Source organism: Cydia pomonella, chromosome 3 (genome assembly GCF_033807575.1).
Source record: "Cydia pomonella isolate Wapato2018A chromosome 3, ilCydPomo1, whole genome shotgun sequence".
In the NCBI taxonomy this organism is placed as follows: Eukaryota; Metazoa; Arthropoda; class Insecta; order Lepidoptera; family Tortricidae; genus Cydia; species Cydia pomonella.
In genome coordinates, this window is record NC_084705.1 from 17,968,891 (window position 1) to 17,979,010 (window position 10,120).

Below are 10,120 nucleotides of genomic sequence, written 5' to 3' on the forward strand. Positions count from 1 at the left end.
TATAAATTTTGGGGGTTCCCCATACTTAGTGAAACTAAAACTCAAAATTTTTTTTTCATCAAACTCATACGTGTGGGGTATCTATGGATAGGTCTTCAAAAATTATATTGAGGTTTCTAATATAATTTTTTTTCTAAACTGAATTGTTTGCGCGAGAGACACAGTAAAATGTGTCCCCCCCCCCCCTCCTGCAACTTCTAAAATAACAGAATGATAAGCCTAAAAAAAATATATGATATACATTACCATGCAAACCAGCGATTGATAAAAAACATAGATGTCGAACTAGCTCTGCAAAATGACCCCACACACACATTGTGCCGAAGCGGGCGGGGCGTCAACAACCGCGGAGCTATTTAGTTCGCAAATGGCGGCCCGTTGTGACAGTCATAGTAAGAAGTATTCAAATTATATCTTTAACGAAAGAAATATGCCTTATTGTGCGGATAAATGTACTTTCTTACTAAGTCCCGGTCCCGCTGCTATTTATACCTTTTCGTTAAGTTCGCGGACGGCTGGACCGATTTGGCTAATTTTGGTAATGGAATATTTCTAGGTCCAGGGAAGGTTTGAACGGTGAAAATTTATGGAAAGAATGCGAGGAAAATAGTAAAAACAATAATGCTATTTGTTAACGCATCAGCGGTCAAACCAGTTCCGGAGGGGTGAGGACTGCGGAGTATGACGTCACGAGCGCGGCGACCACTCACCGCGCAAACCACACACGGCTCTCAACTACCGCCTCATACATACCTAAATCCTTGTAAAATAGCAAATTAAAATAAGTAAACGTGAAGCAGGAGTTTTCTTGAAGAGTCAACCCCTCAGCTGAGCTGTTCGTCAATAACAGCTCCGACAATTGGCGACCGTGACCGGACTGTACCAATGTCCGCGTACCATAATCTAAAGGGAGATCGACGGGCGAGCGGAATATTCCAGACGGATTGCAACAATTGCACCTGCATCCAGTGATCGTCATCGCAATTATACAGGAAAGTAGCCCATCCTATATTTTCCTTAACACCTTGTGATCAATTCCCCTTAATTTGTGTGAATATAGTGCTCAGCCCTCAGTTTTGTCTAGACCTTGAAGTGCTCATAATTCGTGATAAAATAATAATTAATCAGTGCTATAGCTATCAAAATCGCTGCTTATTCGTTACTGTGCATAAAGTTAAGAAAAGCCTACTTGCATTCATGAACTACGTAAATTGCGAGCATTAAATAGGTGTATCTACTCAGTGCGATAAGCGAGCGTCCATTTTGTGTTGCATCAGCTTTGCATAGCAACTGCATTTATTCTGCATTTATCTTACAAAATCTTATATTTCTTCTTCATTTCATATCTTGCTTTAGGTAGCTACCTTGATTAAGGTAATAAAATAACTACACATTATTTGCTATATACAAATCTCAGTACCTTAAATCTAGTATAACAAGAGATACGTTAAAAAATATATATTTTCAATCTTTTAGATAATTTAGATTATTCCCTAAATCAGCAAAATAGTGTGTTCTTTAAACTCAAACGGTCCTAACCGTGCATTCCAGTGATTACGAGAGTTCTGCGCTCATTCCTGTGCCAAGCTGTGAGTGTTGTCGTGCACGGCGTACGCGTCGCGTCATAGCTTGACGTGCACGTCACGTTACCTACTTCGCTGCAAATCAACGTGCCGGTGGACCAGTTGTGAAGACTTTTAATTGGGTTTGAGTGCACAAGTTATTCTGTCTAATTATTTATTTGCCCTTGATTAAATTAGTGTGTTTAGTTTAGATACTCGTAAATAACTTAAAATGTCAGAGGAAACTTTAAAAGAATTAATACGTCAAAGAGGCACCTATAAGGGTCGTGTAACAAAATATAAGGATTATCTTTCTAATATACAAAAAATAGATCGTTCAAACATAACTTCATTACAAATTAAAGAATTAAGTCTTCGATTGGCTAGATTACAAACTTTATTTTCGGAATTTGACTCGATTCAAACACAAATTGAAATGAAAAGTGATAAGTTAGATGATCAGATGGAAGAAAGGGACGCCATAGAAACGCAGTTCATTTCTCTCATCTCAGCCACGCAAGAGATAATTGACTCTCATACAAACAATGAGGACCGTGGTTCCGAGGGTGCACGAACAGCCCAATCGACTTTCGAGACGGGCCCTGTTAGTAAAATTCGTTTACCGACCATTTCTCTCCCGTCTTTTGACGGAAATTACTTAAAATGGTTGGAGTTTCGCGACACCTTCGAAGCCATGATCCATGTGAACGAGTCCATTCCTGACATAAATAAATATCATTATTTACGCTCCTCGTTAGAGGGCAGTGCCAGTGTCGTAATAAAATCACTTGAATTTACAGCTAAAAACTACAAAACGGCATGGCAATTACTGTGCGAACGATTTGATAATAAAAATCTGCTTATAAATAATCACATGAAGGCATTATTTAACATAGATCCGCAGACTCGAGAATCTCATCGGTCAATTCGATTTCTTATTGATCACATTACAAAAAACCTAAGCGCCCTTAAATCTTTAGGCCGCCCGACTGATTCATGGGATGACGTAATCATCTACTTAGTCGCAAGTAAACTCGATCCCACTACGTCAAGAAAGTGGGAAGAATATAAGGCTAACTTAACAGACTTGCCTGCATTATCCGAGTTCTTGAAATTCTTGCGCACTCGGGCCGATGTACTTGAAACAATGGTAGCTTGCAGGAGCGATAAACCAGCCGAAAATAAATACCTACAGCCTAAGGCTACTAAGGCGTTTGTCGCTGCTGCAACTGCATCCCGCAAACAACAAACACACTTTAGTAAGGCGCCGCCACCGCCAACGTGTCCGGTGTGCCACGGCGCGCATAGGATCTCGGAGTGTGTCAAGTTCAAGGACATGAACGTCGAAAGTAGGTCAAGCGAAGCCTTGAAGTTACATCTTTGCTTGAACTGCTTGAGGCGTGGTCATAACGTCGAGCAATGCCGCCTCGGTTCGTGTCAGGTCTGTAAGGAAAAACATAACACATTATTACATAATTATAATCAATCATTATCCTTACAGGCTAATAATAAAACAGCTGGCCCGGCGCCCGTCATTAGCGCGGCCAGCGCGTGCGCCGCAAACGCGATAGCGGATCGGGAGGTATTGTTGTGCACAGCTTTAGTTAAAATAACGAACGTTGAAAATAACAAATCTCACATTGTTCGAGCTATGTTAGATCCTGGTTCGCAGAGATGTTTCTTAACTGAACGCATGAAAAATAAGTTAGGATTCTCTAACAATAACAAAAAACCGGCTTGCGTGTACGGCTTAAATAAATTATCATTTAATGTCTCAGATCGATGTGAGCTCACTGTAAGTTCGTTAACGAGTCCTTATGAAGTTAATATTCGTTGTTTCGTCGTGGAGCATCTTATAGATAGCCTACCTAACAATTATGTAGATACCTCAAAATTAAACATACCTGCGGATATACAGCTGGCGGATCCTGGTTTTTATCGTCCTTCTGAAGTCGATCTGCTACTAAGTGCTGAATTTTTCTTTAGTATCACGACGTCGAATAAAATCGAACTCGGACCAAATAAGCCGATTCTTCAATCTTCAAAACTAGGCTGGTTGGTCGCGGGGCCCGTAAGTGACGTTGATTCGGATGAGGACGAGATTGTGCGTTGTTGCTTTACGAAACAAATCTCACATGATCTCACACGGTTTTGGGAGCTTGAAGAAATTTCATTACCGAACGTCACTAAAAGCGAGAGCGATAATATTTGCGAACAACACTTTTTAGATAACACGCGCCGTTTAGATAACGGTCGATTCTTAGTTAAAATGCCGTTACGTGAAAATCCGGAAACCGCACTTGGCGATAGTTTTAATATGGCTAAAAAACGATTCTTAAACTTAGAAGCTAGATTAAATAAAAATCCAGTTCTTAAAAAACAATATTGCGACTTTATCAAGGAGTACGAAGAACTAGGTCACTTGAGTAAAATTGATAAACCTGACTTCGGTTATTACGCTCCCCACCACGCAATTATTCGTGACAGCGAAACTACAAAATTGAGGGTAGTTTTTGACTGTAGTGCTAAATCTAGCTCACAAAAGTCACTTAATGACATTCAATATATAGGACCCGTTATACAGGATGAATTATTTGACATTCTTATCAGGTTTCGACAACATAAATATGTTTTGTCCGGGGACATACAAAAAATGTACCGGCAGATTTTCTTGGACAAATCGCAGCGCCATCTGCAATTAATCCTTTGGAGGGACGATAAAACCAAACCGCTTGATGTACTTAGGCTAAATACGGTGACGTATGGGACCAGCTCAGCGCCTTTCTTAAGCGCTAGGTGTCTTGTACAGTTGGCAAATGAATGTCCCGATAAAATAGTGTCCGAAATAATAAAACATGATTTTTATTACGATGATTTCCTTAGTGGCGCTGAAAGTGAAAGCAACCTGAGGCACATTTACGAGTTAGTTAAAGAAAAGCTTGCCTCAGCTTGCTTCCCTATTCACAAATTTAGAACAAATTGTCCACAAATTTTCGAAGATGACTGTACTTCAACTCAGTCATTAGACTTAAATAAACAGGCCAGCGTATTGGGCTTAATTTGGTTTCCTGATCATGATACCTTACAATTTTCAGTGAAATTGGACAAAAATAGCTGTGCCATAACAAAGCGGGTAATTTTGTCCAATACATGCAAAATATTTTGACCCAATGGGCTTGCTCAGTGCATGCACAATAAAGCTAAAAATATTGCTTCAAAAACTATGGATTCTTAAATTATCTTGGGAAGATGAAGTACCAATAGACGTAAAAAAAATCTGGCTTAAATTTTTGTCAAACGTGCATGTTCTGGCAAGCCTAAAGGTACCTCGACACGTTTTGTGTTCCAGTCCCACTTCAATTCAGATGCATTGTTTTGTGGATGCTTCTCAAACAGCTTATGCAGCGTGTGTCTACTTGCGGTCGACAGATTGCGCTGGCAATGTGGCTGTTAATCTTTTATGTGCCAAAACGCGCGTAGCCTCAATTAGATCAATATTGACTATTCCGAAACTTGAATTATCGGGAGCGCTATTAGGTGCGCGGCTAGCTGCCAAGGTCACTAGTGCATTGCGCTGTACTGTGGATCGCAAGGTTTTCTGGACTGACAGTTCCGTGGCGTTGGGCTGGATACGAAACAAACCAAAACTGTTTAAGGCTTTTGTATCGAATCGTGTTAATGATATACATGAATTAACTACGAGAGATTCCTGGCGGCATGTGCCAACTGCCTTAAATCCTGCAGATTTGGCCTCCCGAGGAGTCGAACCTGGTCAGTTGCCGGAACTGAGTTTATGGTGGCATGGCCCATCCTATTTACTGCATGATGAGAGTAGCTGGCCACAGAATATAGGTTCTATAGATACCAATTTACCTGAAAGGAAAAAGCAGAGCGACAGCTCAATATTTGCCATGATTAATATTGAGCAATCGCCCTTGATAGTGTTTGAAAATTATTCCAAGGCGAATAAATTAAAAAGAATAGTAGCATATATCTTTCGCTTTATTCACAACTGTAAAAACCCTAAAACTAAAACAAAAGGAACCTTAAAATTAGAAGAATTAAATAATGCATTAACCTACTTAGTAAAACTATCACAAAAACAAACTTATGCTACAGAATTATCTACACTTTTACAGGGAAAGAAGCTTAAAACTAAATCATATTTGTTACAGTTAGCCGTCTTTGTTGATGGCGACAGCGTAATTAGAGTAGGTGGTCGCTTACAAAATGCCGATTGCAATTACGAGAAAAAGCACCCGGTCCTATTGGACGGTAAGCATCACTTTGCACGGCTCTTGATGGAAAGCGAACACCTACGTCTACTACATGCTGGCCCTCAGTTGCTCCTTAGCTCCATACGCGACGAATTCTGGCCAGTTGGCGGTCGGTCTCTAGCGCGTAGTGTCGTTCATAAATGCGTAACATGCGTACGACTTCGAGGTGAAGCTATGAAGCCACTGATGGGCAATCTACCTGTGGATAGGGTTACCTCGTTTTACCCCTTCCAGGTGTGCGGCCTTGATTTTGCGGGGCCCTTCATGATTTCCAGTAAAAAGGGAAAGGGTAACCGCATAACAAAATGCTACTTAAATATTTTTGTCTGCTTTGCAACTAAGGCCGTTCACCTGGAAGCAGTCAGCGATCTTAGCACTAATGCCTTCATCCTAAGCTTACGTCGTTTTGTGGCTCGAAGATGTAGACCGCATACAATTTATTGCGACAATGGCACTAACTTTGTAGGGGCAAATAACGAATTAGCCAGAATGCTAAGATCCGCTCAAAATTCAGTTTATGAGTTTGGCAATGAGGAACACATAAAATTCATTTTTTCTCCCCCCTACTCTCCTACTTTCGGTGGAATTTGGGAAGCAGCCGTTAAATCGGCCAAATTCCACTTGAAGCGAATTATGGGTAATGCTAGTCTGACGTTTGAGGAGCTGAGCACGTTATTTTCTCAAATTGAGTCTATCCTAAACAGCAGACCTCTTACTCCTTTCTCGTCAGACCCTACTGATCTTTCCCCTCTGACTCCAGGGCACTTTCTGGTGGGGCGGCCCATGACTTCACTGCCGTCACCCCCCGTTTGTCTTAAAAACCCTGATAGGTACCAGAGGATCGAGCAGCTGCGCCAGCATTTCTGGCAACGATGGCGTAACGAATACTTGGCCGAGTTGCAGCAACGTACCAAGTGGCGCCAGAGGCAGAAGGAACTCAAGGTTGGAGACCTAGTGGTGTTCAAGGAGGAGAACACCCCGCCACTCAAATGGAGGCTTGGGAGAGCTCTACACCTCTATCCAGGAGCTGACGGAGTCTGCAGGGTAGCAGATTTCACCACGCAGAAGGGCGTGGTCAGAAGAGCGCTCAACCGAGTGTGCCCCCTCCCCTGCATGAACGATCTTGAAAACAGCAGCTTTCAAGGGGGGCAGGGTGTTAACGCATCAGCGGTCAAACCAGTTCCGGAGGGGTGAGGACTGCGGAGTATGACGTCACGAGCGCGGCGACCACTCACCGCGCAAACCACACACGGCTCTCAACTACCGCCTCATACATACCTAAATCCTTGTAAAATAGCAAATTAAAATAAGTAAACGTGAAGCAGGAGTTTTCTTGAAGAGTCAACCCCTCAGCTGAGCTGTTCGTCAATAACAGCTCCGACACTATTTTTCTCAAACTTGTAATGAAATGTTGACATGACTTATTTCAAATTAGGTCCGGAAATACTACATATCAGGTGCGATGAGTGAAGATGATATGTAAAGGAATTTCATACAGCCTTACACACCTAGGCCTGTAAGGCAACCTTCTTTTTTTTTTTAAACGTCAAATTATGGCACGTCTTGGCATTCATCCATAAAAAACCTATAAGCAAAATTCTGCCATGATGTTTTTTTTTTTTTTTTGTGTTTGTTAAATATTGTTTCAGGGATGCAAATGGGAACAAAAATTTCATTATTTTAGCGCTACGACGCACGGTTTAGGAGATACAGCCCCATAAAGCTTTTTTTCAGTCATGCAAAATTCTTTATAGGGATGTATCTCCTAAACAGTGCGTCGTAGCGTAAAAATAATCAAATTTTTGTTCCCCTCTTAATAACCCGAAAGTAATAATAACAATCATCATCCTATTTTTTTGTAATTATTTCATTGCAAGTTTGAGAAAAGCACTATAAAAATCTCTGCAAGAAATCGGGTTGCCAGCCGCGTATCCCTACCGACTATATCTACTTGGCCTGCAACCCTTCGTTTCCCGTCCTCTATAGTAATGTACTATTCCCATACAAACTGTTCCTATAACGACGTGTTCAATACGAATTTCTGCATGTTTGCTCTGATCAAGATGAAAATCGATATCTGAGGATCCTAGAGGACCTTTATAATGAATATGAAGTCAAAATGAAACAAACACCCGCCATCTTGGATTTCTGCATTTTGGCTCTGATCGAGATGAAAATTGATATCTAAGGATTCGAGCGACCCTTCATTATGATTCTGGGGTCAAATTTGGCAAAAATGCCCGACATCTTAAATTTCTCCGTGTTTGCTTTTATAAGATGAATGATGAATGATGGTCATAAGAGCAAAAATGGAGATATTCAAGATGTCGGGCGTTTCATTCAAAATGGAGGGCGCTTTTACCAAATATGACTTCAGAATATTAATGGATCGTCAGATATGGATTTTCAACTTGATCGGATGAAAAATTCTAAAATTCAACCCACGGCATTTTTTTTTAATTTTTCTCAAATTCATTAATAAAAAGCCTCTCGGATCCTCAAATATCGGTTTTCATTTTGATCAGAGTAAAATCCAAAATTCCAAATGCCAGCTGTATTTTTCCAATTTTGACCTATCAAATTTACATTAATTTACATCTGACATATTTCTGTGCCACCTAACTAAACGTCGCAGGTACCCTATAAGATGAACGACACAATGTATTAATTGGTTTGAAGGCTTAATTGCCTTTTAATAAATGAAATGAAAAAGCCTTTAAAATAAAATAATTAATTATCATACAAAAATATTGCATTTAAAACTAGTCTATATTGCATGAAACCGTCTACCTAGAGCTGGTTCCCATTGACATGTATTTTCAAGTGACAACGCTACAGCCAATCACGGCGCCTCATTTTATAATAGACCAATCGTAGTTCGGGTGGTTTAGATTGGCTAATCATGATCAAGTGAAGTTTCGTCGAAGAAAACAAGACCTGAACTTTGACGAGTTGCAATTGGTCCGTTATTAGTATTGCGTGTTTTAATAGTGGGGCCACTTATACGCTGATACTTTGTTTGACGTTAGTCTTCTATGTTTTTTTCGTTCGCTGATGCAAACTTCCACCGAAAATTGGCTTGAACGAGATCTAGTAAGTAGTTTTTTAGGGTTCCGTACGCAAAGGGTCAAACGGGACCCTATTACTGAGACTCCGCTGTCCGTCCGTCCATCCGTCTGTCACCAGGCTGTATCTCATGAACCGTGATAGTTAGCCAGTTGAAATTTCTACAGATTATGTATTTTTGTTGCCGCTATAACAACAAATACTAAAAACAGAATAAAATAAATATTTTTTCCCAATCTCGAGGTTCTCATCCAATCACCGAAGTTAAGCAACGTCGGGCGGGGTCAATACTTGGATGGGTAACCGTTTTTTTAATAAAAAATGGTACGGAACCCTTCCTGTGCGAGCCCGACTCGCACTTAGCCGGTTTTTTTTTAATACTTCATAAATTATACGGAACCCTTCATGGGTGAGTCCGACTCGCACTTGGCCGTCTTTTTTTTTTACAAAGTCTGTGTATATATATCGATAAAGTACACTGATGAGCGGGTGATTATTTCTGCTTATACTGCTCAGCTCGTGATGTTCCAGGCTATGATTTGATGAAGTAATAAACGCTCGTAAAACATCAGAATTATTTTTTCTCAAATGCTCTAAAATGTCCACCTTTTCATAGCAAAAATAGTACGGGAAGTTCTTCATGTTATGGAAGTTCTCACTAGCCAACGGATAGCGAAAAGAGTAGAATTAAAAATAAACCTTGAAGTTGGGTATTAGAGGTGCCTGTGAAATATTTAATTTTTTGTGCATTATACGGATCCACACGTAAGTAATAACAACTTATACCTTTAAACGAGCAATTCTTGTATATATATAAACGGCTCTAACGATTTCGATGAAATTTGCTATATGGGGGTTTTTGGGGTCGAAAAATTGTTCTAGTTAGGTCTCATCTCTGGGAAAACCCTTTTTTGAGTTTTTATAATAGATAATAAGAGTATGTACGTTATTGTCGAAGTATACATAGAAGTGGTACCTATAATAGTTTGTATTTGAAACAATACTACGGGGAATAGTGTTAACTCACTCCTTAACATCTCCACACAACGACATCGCGTGCCCCGTCATGGCTGTAGGTGGCTACTTACTACTATTTTTGAATTTTAACTTTGTGCGTGAAAACTAACACCAGAATTTTTTACAACCTAGAAAGAGACACATCAGGCACAAAAGCACAGTGAAAACATGTTAAGCATATATTTTTTATTCAATAAT

At 40.2% G+C, this 10,120-nt stretch overlaps 2 protein-coding genes across 5 annotated transcripts in view; one reads left to right on the plus strand and one right to left on the minus strand.

The window, feature by feature from the left end:
• The window catches only part of LOC133516185 (protein MTSS 1), a 293,191-nt gene that overhangs the window by 118,851 nt on the left and 164,220 nt on the right, over positions 1–10,120 (minus strand). The window lies entirely within an intron of this gene.
• LOC133516189 (uncharacterized) lies at positions 624–7,220 on the plus strand. Its single transcript, XM_061848981.1, has 2 exons — positions 624–3,144; positions 6,600–7,220. Exons 1-2 carry the CDS (start codon positions 1,795–1,797, stop codon positions 6,624–6,626), a joined length of 1,377 nt encoding a protein of 458 aa, XP_061704965.1. The 5' UTR covers positions 624–1,794; the 3' UTR covers positions 6,627–7,220.